The 16,471-nt window shown below is 36.3% G+C and overlaps 3 protein-coding genes across 3 annotated transcripts in view; 2 read left to right on the plus strand and 1 right to left on the minus strand.

The window, feature by feature from the left end:
* Nucleotides 1-747: 747 nt before the first annotated feature.
* Nucleotides 748-2,468, minus strand: CBG19376 (the record flags this gene model as incomplete). Its single annotated transcript, XM_002637585.1, has 3 exons — nucleotides 748-1,233; nucleotides 1,849-1,961; nucleotides 2,267-2,468. The coding sequence occupies 3 exons, from the start codon at nucleotides 2,466-2,468 to the stop codon at nucleotides 748-750; spliced, it is 801 nt and encodes a 266-aa protein (XP_002637631.1).
* Nucleotides 2,469-7,933: 5,465 nt separating this feature from the next.
* On the plus strand, nucleotides 7,934-13,319 carry Cbr-sru-38 (the record flags this gene model as incomplete). Its single annotated transcript, XM_002637586.1, has 9 exons — nucleotides 7,934-8,374; nucleotides 8,422-8,577; nucleotides 8,836-8,939; nucleotides 8,989-9,169; nucleotides 10,758-10,979; nucleotides 11,034-11,192; nucleotides 11,238-11,341; nucleotides 11,395-11,497; nucleotides 13,146-13,319. The coding sequence occupies 9 exons, from the start codon at nucleotides 7,934-7,936 to the stop codon at nucleotides 13,317-13,319; spliced, it is 1,644 nt and encodes a 547-aa protein (XP_002637632.1).
* A 339-nt stretch (nucleotides 13,320-13,658) lies between these two features.
* Nucleotides 13,659-16,471, plus strand: part of Cbr-sru-33 — a gene marked incomplete at both ends in the record, with an annotated part of 3,295 nt that continues 482 nt past the window's right edge. The window contains 4 exons of the mRNA XM_045238037.1: nucleotides 13,659-13,889; nucleotides 13,933-14,142; nucleotides 14,187-14,348; nucleotides 14,396-14,794. Of these exons, the coding sequence (XP_045096766.1) occupies nucleotides 13,659-13,889; nucleotides 13,933-14,142; nucleotides 14,187-14,348; nucleotides 14,396-14,794 (1,002 nt within the window). The remainder of the gene's footprint in view (nucleotides 13,890-13,932; nucleotides 14,143-14,186; nucleotides 14,349-14,395; nucleotides 14,795-16,471) is intronic.

Genomic DNA, 16,471 nt, shown 5'->3' on the forward strand with positions numbered 1-16,471 from the left:
CTTCTCCAATCTGAGCTTTAAAATATCAGCGATGGTTTTCGGTCAGTGTTGTTTGTTTGCACTTCGTCCATATTCCTTGTTTATATTTTCAGTGGCATTTTCTGGGCTTCAAATTATTCCAGATTTTTTTCAAAGTAATATTTTGAAAACACGTAACATTAAGAAATTTGTAGATTTTCTACATTTATCGAGATTTCTAAATATCTTCTGAATTCTCTAAATCTCCTGTTTCAAACTCGCCGGTTCAAATTACACTTTTTTGGTCGAAATCCCCTTTTAAAAAATCAGTTGTTGATCTCATCTGGAGCTGTCTACAATTTACACTCATATTTTTTAAAAAAATCAGTTTTTGAAAATCTTCTTTCTACACACAAAGCAATGATTTCAAATCCTTCTGAAATTCGTTTTCAGAAAGCCTATCATCGAACGAGAACTCATATTTTGTCAGGATAATCGAAAAAGCGACATATCTTCTCTATTTTCTAATCGGTAGTTTATATTTTTCTATCCCGTCCAAGTGTGTGGGTGACATGACTAAGAACTTCCGGATGCTGTCAGAGAGGTGTAAAGAAATAACTTATTCATTGATTTTTCAGAACCAATTTAATCAAAACACACATAATGGGAAACTCGTTACGGGCAGGATTGAGCACGAGTAAAAAAAAAAGAAATAGGGAAGAGACATTTGGGAAAGATAGTGACCGGTTTAAAAATTGAGAATTTTTGATAAAAAAGAGTTTTAAAAAATTATAGAGGTACAGATAATCTGGCATTTGTTACAGATACTTTTTTACAAATTGAAGTATTACAAGAATTTGTGGACACTTTCTGATAGTCTCCTTTAGATCCTCCTTCTCTCGGCGATTTTCTTTCCAAACTTGCACTCGTTCCAATTTCTGACTTGGCACTTCTAGCTGAACTTTTCGATGCTCTGGATGCTTTCGATCCTTTTGAAGATCTATCGGATCGATTATCCACGGATACATTGTGTCGACTTCTCATTGACATTCGTTCTTCTTCTATCCAATACATAAAATCCGCTCGAAGCTTTCTCGTATCAGAGTGAGCCATCCAAGTGATAACTGCCCAAAGACCATATGCTACAAGGAATCCAAGGCCGACGTACATGTTTCGAAGTTGCAGTTTCGTTGTTTCTTTTTCGTTGATTGAGCCGAGAGTGTTGAGTCTCCAATACATGAATAGTGAGAAGAATACGAAGAGGAGCAGGAAGATCTGGAAAAATTATTTGGTCTTAATTATGGTCGTGAAAGAATGCTATATAATTGTTTTCAAAAGGTTTCTTAAAGAGGCAAAGTCTGAGAATGGTGTGTGACAGTATTTAGAGTACAGGGTGGTGCATAATTGCCCGGACTAAAGTTTGCACTAGCATAACATTTGAGTAAAGGATCGAGCTAAAATTCGGAGTGCAAAAACTCGAATATTTCATCAGTAAACTGGTCAAGTTTCGAATTATTTTATCAACTTTAAGCTGAGTTATCGCTTGTCAAAGTTGCTTCATCTCATGAAAAACACAACGCAAGAAACATTGCGCAGTTCATCTGGGACAATCATAAAAATACCTAGACTTGAGGAATCGCTTCGAAAATTTAAGTAGCTTTGAATGAAACGTAAAATTATATTTCTTTCATTTTTCGTGATTCCAAGAAGATACTGATGTCAAAAGATATACCCGTTTTTATTAGTCCGGGTGGATGTGCGCCACGTTGTACTGATTGCAAATCTGATTGCAAAACTTTCATGCTTGTTAGGATTGGGTAGTGATTTTCTCATGATTCCCACACACTTGAATGACAATTCCCTTTTGTAACAGTGGTGAAAAATACTCACCGAACTAGTGATAATGTCCACAATCAACGGCTTCATGAACTTGGCTCTGCACGAGTAAATTCCATAAAGTGAGAAGCAAGTGAACATGACATGTAATAGTGTAGTCAGTACAACTGCAAAATATTCAGATATTTTGAGATTCTCACTTTTTTTATTCCTTTAAGTTCTCTCAAAATGAAGTACCGTAAAACCTCTAATACAAGGGCTTGTCAAGTTTGAGTTGATTTTTCTCGGTTCCTACGCAAGGTATCAAAGATGTATCAACTGATAAAATGTTTTTGATATTATCATAAACAATTTATCAGTTTTCAACTTTTTCATATATCAAACAGGAACTAGGATAAATTGACTCAAAGTTAAAAGTTAGGGGGCTCTCCTATTACAGGTTATACAGAGATTGGAGTTAAAAAAATCTCACCACATCCATAAATATAAGCTTTTATCCGATGATCAGACGACTTCAAATGATGAACGATCAAATCGATCAATACAAAACGAAGGTGTTCAGGTAGCTGAGAATTAATCTGAAGAAACGATTCCATTTGTGAGATGACGTTGACAATCATTGTAGGATTGATGAAGATGAAGAGCACTGCGAAGAATGCCGACAGAATGCGCATCTCACTTCATAGCTGACAATGCTGTGCTGCAAAAATGAATGAAAATCAATGACGGGAATGAAGAGTTTAGAAAGAGGAAGTATAAGATCAGAGAGAATATTCCAGAAAAGTAAACAAGAGAGAACATCTGGCTATCAAACTGACTGTCAAGAATGAATGAGAAAACTGAAAGGATGTGACTATCAAGAAGGAAGAAACCTTTGGAAAAATGTCAATCACCACCCAAATGTTTGTTATTGTGCTTTTCAAAAAATACGAGAGCTTTCCGGTGTTATCTACGCAAAAGGTTGAGATGTCGTCAAAAATCGCCCTCCCTCCAATGGTTCTTTGGGCCTTGGGAGGCGGAGTCCTTCTTTCGTTGTGAAGCTGTGGGAGAAAAAAAAACGGGGACGACAACCGACGAAGTGGAGGGATTATAATCAAATCTTCGTGTCCACTTTGAAGTGCGTCATAAAGCGGGACCGAGAGAGCGGCTTATGCCCTATATTAGACACCTTCGAAAACTTGGAAAAGCGGAAAGACATAGAGTAGGCTTGCAGCATGTTGTGACGCCACATTTTTACTTGATACATTTCGACAATTTTTGAAAATCGGGGTGATTCAGGAAATGATCCAGGTCATAATCCCTTGAAATTAAGTAAGTGAGACTGGAAAAATTTGGGGATTTTTTTCAGGAAGCAATTGCAATTTGTTGATGCGTAATCAGCTAGACTAGACAAATTAAAATTGAAGGGATTCAATTGAAAAGGTGTTCTAAAGGATAATAAAGGACCGGGTGCAAAGATAAAGGGCTCTGACAAGGGCTTTGAAGAAGGATTTGAAATATCAAATTTATGGTTAAAGTTTGAGTTTCTTATTTAGGAGCAGGTACCGTAAAACCTGTATAAGAAGGGCCCGCTAACGCTTTCCATTGAGCCAGTTTTTATTTTTCCTGCCAAAAATATAAAATGGTTATTAACTGACAAATTTTCAAGCATATCATATTAGCAGTGATATTAAGTATCTTCTGTATTTCGCTACAGGGACCTGCCGAAAAACCTCTAATAAAATGGCTTCCTCACTGTCAAGTTTCAGCTCAATTACCGTAAAAACTCTAACATACCTTCCCCCAGCTAGGCATTGAAAAATAGAACGCCACCCTCCAATTGAATGCCACCCCTGAAAGAATTTTACCTCAAAAAATAATTTACGATTCACCAGGTTATTAATCTTTGGTTCTTTAGAGAGGGTTAAGACATTGTTCAGTACGCAAGTAGATGGTTTTTTTAAAACTTTTTCCTGATTATTTCCCACTTTTCGCCTTTTCTGAAGGTATTTTGGGCATATTAAGAATCTTCGCGAAATTTTTTTTGTTATTGAATAATAGAATGCCACCCTCTAATAGAACTTTTCCCCAGCTATACATTGAAAAATAGAACGTCATGGTATTAAATTAGAGTTTTTACGGTATCTCAATTTTTGAGGAGATATAAAAAATGGGTCAACTGATAAAACACTTCTGATGTTATGATAAACACTTCGCTAGTTGATAACTTTTGGATATTTTTTACAAAAACCGATTTGGACTCAAAACTGAGCGGCCATCTATTAAAGTGTTATAGTACCTATTTCATATGAGACAAGCGAAAATCTGGTTGCAAAAACATTATAAGACGAAGTTGTTAGGATTTAGCAAACAACTCGAAAACAATTGAACACCTGGAGCTAGATTTTGAATCTGAGTCAAAGTGTCAGGATTGCAATTTTCAGATCGGAGCGAGTCACTTAGATTTGATTATACTACATCTAAATGTCACGACATCATTTGTTGTTCTGAATGACTGAAACCTCTCACACGTGGATTTTCAACTGAAAACACAACAACAACTAATCCGTTTGTCCTATGCCCTCTCTTCTATCCTCCCCCAATCCATAATAACTTTTTTTCCTATGACGAACTTTTTGGGGGGACATGTGGATGGACATCCACACGTGTCTCCAAGGATTCAAACAAAAAGTTGTGACGCCAGCAGCAGCGACTGAAACTAACAAAAATGTTAATACCATTCTGGAAAAGAGATAGGATGGGAGATGTAAACAAAATTAAATGAGTGGAGTAAACATTATTTGATATGATCGGATGATGCTTACTAAATAGAGGGGAACAATATTTTATAGCTGGGTGGAAATGAAAACTTCGACAAAAAATTGTGTATTTTGCTAAAAAACAACTTCAGCATACCAGTTTGGAATAAAATCTTTAAAGGGGGATTCCGAAATAAATGACTCTAGGATTATAAAAATAAATGACTCTAGGAACATTTAAGTGCAAAAAATCACAATAAACTATTTTGGTCGGATTCCCCCTTTATAAAAAACTATTACAATACAATTGATTTTGCCTTAACGTTAGCAAATATAACAAAGTTAAGTTACATGTGATAAATAATTGGGATCAGCTCAGTAGGTTGTTTGATTTAACCAGTTACAAAAAATTCATAATGCCGCGAACTATCCAATTTTCAAAAATAGACTCACCTTAAATGCTCTAATACAAGCCTACCATTTAGGCAAAATTTTCTCGGTTCCTGTCAAAGATATCAAATTTTGTCAACTGATAAAATGTTTATCATGATTTTATTACTTCACATTTTATCACTTCAAAAATTTTTGATATTTTTCATAGGAACAGCGATAAATGCGTTAAAAACAGGGTGGACACTTAGTAGTCGTTTGATTTTCTTGTTTTCATTTTTTAGACTAATATCCAAAAATAGCTACAGTCCCATTTCATAGAAAAACAACTGAATTTTAAGAATAAGCAAAAAATTCAAAAGGTCTTCTTCCCTGTAACATCATCCCCTATTTTTTTTCTGAACTGAATAAAGGAAATGACGTTGTGAGATATGCTGAGCTACTTTCTACACTTTTCCAAAGAATCTAACGTGGTGAATCTGACACTTTTCTCTCTAATGTGCACTATTTCTGTCACCAAGGATTGGATAGCCGATATATACGCGAAATGGAAATTTCTCAAATATAGAAACTAAAAAATGGGGAAAGGAAATGCAAGGAAATTGCAAGAATCGGAAAAGGGGAAAAAATAGAGGATATGAGGATTTATATATGATTAAAAAATATAGTTGGAATATTTATATTTGATGTGCACTTGATGTGAAAATTTGCATTTGATATTGAGCTTTTACCTTTGGAGTTTTTTTCTCGCTCAATGAAGCAGGAATAAGAGGGAAAACACTGAATGATACTGGATGGGAAAAGTGAGGGGGAATACATAGAGAAGGATGGGATGGGATTATGCAAAATCTGAAAATCTGAGTGAGAGAAAAGACACACAAGCAATAGTCGGTGTGAAAAGACTCCCCACCGCGATTATTTTTAGTAGATTGGCAAAGAGAATATGATAATCTTTTGGCGGAGAGGCTTCTCTCAATCCTTTTGGGAAATATTTTCGAACACCTTTCTGTTAGATTAGATCGGAATGTTCGGGAAGTTTCTGGGATAAAAGTAGATATGAACAGATTTGGGTTAATCTGGTTTCTAAAAAATATTATCTAAAGTTTTTTTTGAAATCAACAAAGCTTATTTTAAAACCCAAATATCCAAACAGCAAATCGATTCTTTAATGTCTCAAACTTCGGTTCCTGATACCTCCATTGAAAAATGGAATGTTAATTGTTTGATACCAATCAGTTTGCTCCCCCCCCCCATAAGAATTTCAGAAATTCTAATTCGGAAACTCAAAATTTTTGTGATTTCTAAATTCAATATTTCGGAAATTCAGCATTTTGAGAATTTGGAAAGTCGGAAATAAGAAAATCCTGGAATTCGAAAAGTAAACATTGAGAAGTTCAGAGATTAGCAACTTTTAAAAAATCGGAAGTTCGAAACATTTAAATTGAAAGTTCAGTTTTCACTTCCCGAAATTCTGAGTGTATGATATTTTGTAATTCAGTAGTTTTCAATTTTCAGAAATTTGAAAATTCAGAATTTTGAAAGTTGAGGAATCAAGAAACTCCAAACCCATGCAATACATGTAGGTTCGGAAACTCTGAAATTCTAAAATATAGCTTTAGCTAATATCTAAATATCTGAATTAAGAATTTTTAAAATCCCAAGATTTTAAGTTTCCGAATCACCCGATTTAGATTTTCTGAAATTCCAAAGCCCGAACTTCAGGATTTTCCGAATTTCTGAAAGTTTGATGCTATTTTGTCAATTTTTAATTCTTAGACATATCTGGGAATCGAGAAATTATGCTCAAAGTGGGGAAGGTTTTTTCGGCACTCTTCTAGAATCACGGAACGAAAAAAAAATCACGGAACGAAAATTTTGGGTGATCCAAAAATTGCTATTTTCTTCAATTTGACAAGTAGTATCCGTAATACTAAATTTGACATCAATTTTACTTTGTCCAATACCCAAAAGTATACTAAAAAAGGGTTTATCAATTTCTTAAGATACGCTAGTTAACAGGTTACATAAGACCTGTAGAACACCTGAAAATTCAGTTTAAAGCTACATCAAGCAGTTATTGAGCTTGCTGACATTTTAGGGTGTTCCAGATAAAAGAAGCATGGCGTTTCAGCCTAAGCCTGTGATTGAAGAAAGCTCCCTCAATCCAAAAATATCATCCAATTTTTGAAAAATGAGAAATCCGAGACAAGAAGTTTCATGCCAAGATTTCTACTCAATTTGGCCCAAGGCTATTCTTATTCCAGACCAACATTTTGTTCCAAGAAAACTAATTTTTTTAAAATAAGATTTCTTCAATTATAGACTTAGGCTGAATCATCGTGTTTCCTTCATGTGGTACACCCAAAAAACGACGGCAAGTTTAATAACTCTGCTCGTTGCAGCCTCTAATCTAATTCCCATATGTCCCATTATCCCCAGAACATCTGGGAAAGGTCCATGTACACTATCAACTAGTTTACCTTAAGGACTCAATATACCACATTTCGGGTGTCATTTTGGACACTGAGCAAAGAAAATGTAATGTCAAGGTTAGATCTCAGGATAGTACTTGAATGAAGGTCCTAGCAATTTTTGGATTACCCAAAATTATCGTTCCGTGATTTTATTTTTCGTTCCGTGATTTTATTTTTCGTTCCGTGATTTTTTTTTCGTTCCGTGATTCTAGAAGAGTGCCGTTTTTTTTAGCTACGAAAATCGAAACATCGTAATTTTCTTTGTTCTTCGATTTTCAGCAATAACAAACACCTTGTGAACACTTCATTCCATAGCACTTGACTCTGAAATAATTTCAGTGAATTATTTTCTGAATCAGTTTTTCAAGTCTGCATATCAATGTGACAACTTGATTATTGGTGTCATATCCAGCGAGCGAGAAGCACAGAAATCACTAAATCAAGTTATGAATAGCCCCAAAATTACTCTTTCCCCTTCCAATTCGTTTATTCCTGCCTACTGGCTACTATAGTCTGTTTTGTTTGACACACAAAAATATGTCGGTTTACGGATTTCACCCAATTGACGGACTTTTGGAATATTATAATTTCTCCTACTCTTTCAATGTTCTTACTGTATTCACTGTAATCACTTCGGCCTATAGCATTTTCTCATTTGGAATCACACTGAAAATGTGTCATTTTTATATCAAAAATCGAAATGGAACTGTGATGAAAAACGGATTGAGACCCGATGTATTCCGATTATTCCTTCTCATGCAATTGTGGAATGATTTTCACGTTTTCTTGGATTTCCTTGTGGTTCGCATCCCACTAACTTCAATTTTCACATCATATTGTGCCGAGTCGAAACCGGAACTTCTTCTGAAAATCCTTTCTCTTTTATTCACCGGATGTGTTTATTCTTCTCATCTTTTAACACTAGCATTTTGTGTACAGAGAGTTTTGCTCCTGTATTCTATTGAATACCAGAAAGAGGTAAGTTAAAAGGAAAACTTAAGAATTAAAAAGAACCATACTTCCAGATAATATCCAAAACATTTGATATAATCTCTCCTCTACTTATAATCATCGGCCAAAGCCTAGGAATCCCACACTTTCTTGCTACAAGTTCTTGTTTCCAAATGGGAGAACCTTTTCCGTTTGGTTCTATCGTTATCACTGCAAGTAGACGAGATATGGTGAGTACTCGGGCGTTACTGACAACTTCTGGTCAGAAGTTGGTCAGATTTCTAATGTCCACAACTAAAGCCAAACTACAAACTTATTACAAGGTTGTAGTATTTCAACCTAGTAATATCAACTTTCACCTTCTCACCTGACTACCGCCCGCCATGCAGCCGTTTTCGGCCAATTTCTGCTCCACTTCTGACCAGAAGTTACGAGCCGACAGCGGAGATAGATTAAAAAACAAAAATTTCTCAAAACCTGTATTTCAGCCAACGTATGCTATAATCTACGTAGTTTGTACAAATGTGATGATTATTCTGATCATTGCAACTACGGCTTTGATGTTTGCGAAACTTCAGCAAAAAAGAAAAATGTAAGACTCAACAGGTTCAAAAAATTTATTACATAAAACTGATTTTCAGGAGCTCGGAGCTTCACCAAAAATACAATTCAAAAGCTGAAAAAACTCTAACGGCTACAATGGTTCTCATCCTTTTACCAGTTGTCATGCCAGCAATTCTCTCGATCGTTGATATTTTCGCATACTTCCTATACCCCTATCTATTTCTGTTTCGATGTATATGTTTGGATGCTCGAGCTCATGTTGTATCTTGTTACTTTTATTTCACTCATCCTATTTTTAAGAAGTCAACGCCTTCGTATAAAATAGGTTGTGAGAGTGGAAATAAATAAATAAGGGGTGTCTGAAAATAAACTGAAAACACATAATGTCTTGAACAACAGATTCAGCAGAGCAAGGAGTAATTTTAGACAACAAAAATTAAAACAACAACCTCTGATATGATTATCATAGATCTTTAATATGATCTTTTAGAAAAGTCGGTAGAAAAAAATTGACCCAATAGTTAGCTTTGAAACTTCAAAATGTCAAAATGGTTATCTCACTGATAAAACGGGTATATCTTTAGGCATAAGTATCTTGGAAGCACAGAAATTGATAGAAATATAATTTTACCTTTGATTCCAAGCCCCTGAAAATTTCAAAGCGATTCCTCAAGGTTAGGAATTGTTCAGATTGTCCAAAGATGAACGGCGAAATATTTCTTGCACGTCGTTGTGATTTTCAAGAGAGGAAACAACTTTGACAAGCGATAACTCAACTCAAAGTTGATCAAATAATCTCAAACTTGACAAGTTTACTGATGAATTATTTGAATTTTTCTACTCCAAGTTTGAGCCCAGTACAAAGCTTTACTCAAAGGTTATTCTAGAGCGAACTTTAGTCCGGTCATTACGCGCCACCCTGATAGCATCAAACTACATACCAACTGTCTGCCTAAAACAGCCTGAATTTGTGGTCTGATCAAGTTTCAATATACATCAATTGCTCATGTATGACTAAATACATCTAGATCGTTTTCGTGCTTCACTTTTCTGATTTCCGGTACATGGGAACTTTCAAACAGTCAAGATCTCAATAAGATCAAAGATCAATAATGATTTTTTCTGGAGCTAGAGTATCAGCTGGTACTGGTGCGGCACCTGTATGCCCACAAGTTAAACTCCATGAGAGGCTTCTAAATTTTTAGATTAATAAACAAGTGAACTTCTAACTCTTCATGATTCTGGACTTTGATATGGTGCTATCAGACAAGTAACACTTTGATTCATGATGTGATCTTATGCGCATCATGTTTTACACTACGATTGCTCATTAAGAGAAAAACAACATGAACATTATGCCATCAAAATCATATACTTAATTATTTATCAGGAGCTAATGAAGTGCCACTGCATCGATTAACTAAAGCTGGGTACAGAAGGAAACAGACATAATCCCAATCAAATTTCCGGTATAGGAGGGTGAAGACTCAAAATACAAGTAACATTGTTATCACAGATATTCAGTAAAGTCCACCTCATCTTCTTCGAAGCGTGAAAATCAGAGATGTTGCCTATTGGAACCGAATTATTCATCAAAGTATCAGTCCATCAAAAATCGACATCCAATGATCACCCCCCTTATGCTTATCAAAATCTTCGGAATTTCCCTGAGTATCAAAATTTCAAATATAAATTTGACTTTTACTCAATTATTGTCATAATCACCCTCATTTATTTCATTCCCTCTCTCTATTGCACGATTAAAATGGCACTTTACTATAGGAAGACGAACAGTCAGACGAATTCGAATGGTATCCATCCGTTCGTCTTCAAGTCATTTATTCAGATGCAAATCTGGAACAGTGCCAATATAGTTTTCGATTTTCTCTTGGTACGAATACCATCTACAACCCTGGTCACTTCATTTTGTACCTCATTGCGACCTGGTAATTTTGCTCCATTTTTTGTTGCCGGTCTCTATTTCACTTTCTATTTATCTCAAATGTTCACAGTCCTATTCTGTTTCATGAGAGTTCTGATTCTATTCAGTCCAAGAAATCACAACCAGGTATTTCTAGATTTATAATTAATCACTTCTCATGAGACCAAAAAGATTTACCAGTTGTGTACGATGTCTTTCTTGTTTTGGTCTCCTGCCGCCTACGTCCTCAGTTCAGTGACGTCATTTTCTCATGTTGTTAGTGATTTGGTATGTCTGCAATTTGATGTTCCTTATCAAGACGGAGCCATCGCTATATCATCTACTTTCACATTTGGGAATGTGGGTTGAATTGTTTCGGGATATTCTGGAAACCTTTGTTTTCAGAAAGCCCTCAATTTAGCACACTTGATATTTTCAACAACTATAGTACTTGGAATCGTGACTAGTACAGTGACAATGTTAACAAAACTGCGGCATAGGAAGTTGATGTTAGAATTTTAAAAACAAATCTGATTTTAAATTGAATATTGCGGAGTTTCAGGAGTACAACATCTCGACCGTTCCATCGATCAAAAGCAGAAGCTACACTGACCATCACAATGTTTATAATTATGATTCCAGATTTTTTCGCTCAAATTCTGTCGGTATGTTGTTAAGGGGGGAATCTGACCAAATATTTTTATTGGACCAAAATGTTCCGTATTTTCCAAATTACAAAAAAAAGTTCAGAAAAAAATCCAAAACCCCAGAAAAACGCAGTTTAAAATTAAATAGGTTGCGAATAGGGACGAGGAACTGAGTTCCCGCGCAATGAAACACCTAGGTCATGGCGACAGGACGCCTTTTGCACATGGCATTTTTCTGGATCTTACTGCTTTGATCTCCGTTACGTAAAAACCCTAAAAACCGCTGTCCGTGAGGCGGTCGGCCACCGTGGCCTAGGCGCGGGAACTCAATTCCTCGACCTATAACGACCTATAACGAGCAACCTATAACTTTTTGGTCAGTGTCCTCTTTCAAAATTTTAATTATTAGGTTGTTCGGAAAGTCCTTTCCATTTTTGATCTGTTGTTTTCAAACTTCGTTTTTTCGAACGGGGTAAAAGCGAGGAAGCTGTCGTTTTATTGGTGGGGTTTAATAAAGTCTACACCCAAACGGAGATCATTCTCCACTTTCCGTGTAGTGAGATATGCCCACCGTTTTTGCCCCTAACAATTTCCATTTTCGGACTGCCATTTTATATTTGCTTCTATCTGATCTTAAATTAGCTGAAATCGATCGCCAATTAGTGGAGATTAACAACGCTGATGTACCCTTTCAAACCACTATCACAACCTGGATTCATCATTTTGAAAAAGCAGAATTCTCGTTGGACGAAAATCCCCTTTAAAAAAGGCGAACGGCTTAGGTTTGGATGCATTGAAAACCGGGATAGAAAGGGACCCGTCTCAAACTGTGCTGGATATATCAAGTAAATTAGTGGCAGCCTTTTGTGAAGAAGCCATAGATTGGAAACCCTCGGCAAAGTCAAAAAAGTGGGAAGAAATTGACAACCCCTTTTGGCTCAACGCTCGGGGGGCACCTGTTTGAATCTTGTCATCCTGCGTTGCACTCATGAATGTTGGAATCAAACCATTACTAGTGGTGATAAATGGGTAATGTATGATTACAATAAACGATATGCTATGTGGGTTGACAAAAGCGCTCAACCCGAAACGTGAAATTCGTGTTAAAAATGGGATGTTGTCGGTATGGTGGTCAACCAAGAAGTGAAGTATTGGGAGCTGCCCGATGATGGTGTCACTGTAACAACCGGGACTTATTATTGTCAGGTGACATAACGCAGACTCCATGTGTATCTCCATTGGAGAGAAACACAAAGATCAATTTTCAAATTTAAAATCCGCAACCTCATTCGGGAAGGAAGACCCAGGCCGCTCTCGGTGGATATGGCTTGACGATTCTGTTTTAGTCACTGTATAGCTCTAACCTCCTACTTTCTGACTACTATCTATCCAGCGATTTCTAACGTCATCCTGATTGACAAAAATTCACTTCAAAACAACATATCAAAAATGGGTTGCCTTGGTTTCCAACTCGCTGTGACCGGAGTTCTGGGAGGAAAACATCCACAATTTAGTGGGGCATTGGCAGATAGTCATTGATAACAATGGCCATTACCTCCAATTTACCCGACATCGTTTTAACCTTTTTTACATTCAATGTTTCCAAAAATGGAAAGGACTTTCCGAACAACCTAATAGATTATTTCATGTTTCTCTGTTTTTTCAGATAGGAAGTCTGACTGGTTGGTCATACTACTCTTACATCCTCGTCGCTCGCCCGATCCTCTTTGATTCTCGTGTGAACATCGTCTCCTGTTACTTCTACTTGACTCATCCAATTTTCAAACAAGAACCGAACTCTACTGTAACTGTTCGATCATTGAATACTACTACATACTGATTTCTGAAAATAAAAACAGTAGATTCTAAGAATCCAAAATTGAGCACATAAAATTCTGTGTAATGATTCTCCGAACATCCTATCTGAACTTGATCACTTCAGCTGTCTCGAAAAAAAAACAAGAAAATGCACAACACGGTTTTTGTCCCACGAACGCCTCTATTTTTTCCACTCCCTTCTTTCAAACTTCACTGCTTTAATTAATCAGAAAAATACTAGTCTTCTGACTCTCGCAAATTCTGGTAACTTCTTAATTTTCACGTCTACTGGTGCTTTGGAGTATTTGTAATCAACATTTTCTTGCATAATCCTGATTTTTTCCGGAGTCAGTTTTCAAAAATGAGTATACAAGATGGATTCATGTCGATTCATGGAATTTCTCAATACATTGATTTTCATTTCACTCTTAATTATACAATTCTAATTCCAACGGTTCCTTTTGTGTATATTATTCCTACGATGGTTATCATGTGGAAAGTTTATAGAGGATACCATTCTCAGTCTTCAAATTTGACAAAGTTGACACTTGATAGTCATTTATATGCAATGCTGATGTTCTATTTCGTAGCAGTAAGTAGTTGAACGTTTTCTCGTTTTTCAGGATTTTTTTCAGAACATCTCCTTCTTTTTTACCGATTTCCTACGATTCAACGTTCCAGTCTCCGGGTTGGCAACCTCGTTATGTGCTGGATTATTCCCAAATCGGTATTTCACATTGCTCATTGCAGTTGGTGACTATATGAACTACTGTATTCTTATCCTACCGTTCCTAGTATCTGTCGTCCGAATAATTATTCTTTCTGTTGCATACAACCAAAAAAAGGTTCACTACGAAAACAAGTAAAACCAAAACCAATTATTTTTCAGATTCGAGCACGTGTTATGAAGTGGTTCATCCTGCCAATTCTCTTTTTACTTCCTCTTTTCTGTGTCAGTTTCATGATCCCATCAATGGGTTACTGTAGACAATTGGGATCTCCGTTTGGATTTGGGGCAATTGATATTTATTACACACATGGATGGTTTGGGGTGAGGAAAAGGGAAGAAAAAAGAAAGCACAATTTTTATTTTTTCAGCTCCGCAGATCTTATTTTATTTTGGGTTTATCGGTTTCCTGTTGGACTCTTTCAGCTGTTCTCTCCAGTGTTATTTATTTTAAAATTCGCTCAGGATTAATGCGCGCAGGATCTATTCACACAAGGAAACTTGCCAAAAAAGCCGAATTCTCGATATCCTTAACTCTTATATCAGCTATTGTACCTTTTATCACAAACTGTATTGTTTCGGTGACAACCCTTTGGACACCAGACATTATGTTTTATTTTTCGATCCTTCGACTTGTTGGAAACGATATAGAGACTGTTTTAATGCCATGGACTCTCTATTTAACTCATCCCGTTTTTCGAGAAAAGAACGAAGATTTGAGGAATGCACAGAAAACTATTAAAATTTGGAATTTATCCCTAAGGAGTACGGTATGACGGCATAGACGCTCATTGACTCATTCGTATAGCATAGTAAATTATAGAGAGACGCTTTAAAAGCTAGACTGTTATGATTTCCTGCAATCATAATTAATTTTTTCGAAATAAAAGTTTTCATTTTCCTTTTCTCTCTTCATACAGATAATTCTCTGTTTTGAAATCGCTTCATATGGTTTTCAAATTTCAAATTAAGTTATGTCCTGCAAAATATGTGTTTTAATATTCCAAACCTTTAAAGTTCAGGAATCAAAGTATTCTCTAAACGTTGCATAAAAGATCAATCAAGAATTCATAAGAATAGTTAAAAATAAAAAAGAAAGTCTGAAGTGAGAAGTGCTGAAAATCTTAAAGCAGGAGGGAAAGGAGATTTTTTTGATGATTTTTGGAGTTACAGTATTAAATCTGACGTAACTGTGCATAGTGTTCACACAGGGCGTTGTTATCATTCCGTCTACATTTATCCTATCGTTTGGCCTTGCGCTACCGTAGCTCAGCAATAACACGGCACCTTCAGCGTTGCGTCCACAAGTTCAACTCCTCGATGGGCGTATTTAAACGAAAGTTTGAGAGGGTATTTTTTTCATGCCCCCTCACCTTTGAATTATGGAAATTTGAAGTTTTGGATACATGACTAAAGGGATTATCAGCAATTAATAGGGGCCAATGCTTAAAGTTCGTGACCAAACGCCAAACCATAACGATGGCAGAAACAGGTGAACAGGGTGTCTTGGCATGAGATGGGGTATTTTTTTCTATCTAGGGAGAGTGTTCCATTCTATCATTTACAAGAACTATGTACAGTGCGTAACATAAGTATAAAGCCACCTCAAAAACTAGCTACAACTTTCTAGAATCCCAGTTTTATGAAAATTTGAAAACAGAGGCGTAATCGGTATTTAAAATTACCTTTTTTCCTCATTGGTACTGAAGGGAAATTCCCGTTGAATATTATGTTACCCCAAAAGCGTCAGAATACCTTACTAGTTCCAGCACTCCCTCAAACTATTTAGTTCGCTATCAGCAGCTTACCGGTGCTATTCAGAATATTATTGGAAACAAAGCCACCTGCTTTTTTTTCTAATAATTTTCATTTTATTTTTAAAATTAGTTTTGGGTGTACACTCTTGTTGTCTCCTCGACTGTCGGCTCGGGACTTCTAGTCAGAAGTTGATGGAGTTCAGATTTTGGATGGACATTGGCCATATCTGGTCAGAAGTTGTTAAAAAACAATTGTATTGCGGGCCATGATCAGATGTTGGCCAGAAGTTTAAAGTTGAAATACTCCTAGGTTGGAACCTTGTCATAAGTTTGTAGTTTGGCTTTATTAGCGGTCTTATCCAAAATATGATCAATCTTTTTCTCATTGGTGTTGATGAGAGTACTATGTTATCCTAAAAACCATACTTGCTGAATCTCGGCCCGGCCCGGGTCAGCCCTAGCCCGGCCCGCGGGCCAGGCCGGGCCGGGTTCCGAAAATTTCAAATTTTTTCTGTTAATTTTTGATACAGTGTTGTCAAAATAATAATTTTAAAGCACGAAATTTATCCCATGACCCTTCTTAACCTGAAAACAATGAAATTTTGATAAAATGCTCCCAAAAATCCAATTTTCTCTCAAAAAACTCTTGAAAATTTTTCCTCAAAAACCCGGGCCCAGCCGGGCCGGGGG

Source organism: Caenorhabditis briggsae (assembly GCF_000004555.2).
Source record: "Caenorhabditis briggsae complete genome, chrV, whole genome shotgun sequence".
In the NCBI taxonomy this organism is placed as follows: Eukaryota; Metazoa; Nematoda; class Chromadorea; order Rhabditida; family Rhabditidae; genus Caenorhabditis; species Caenorhabditis briggsae.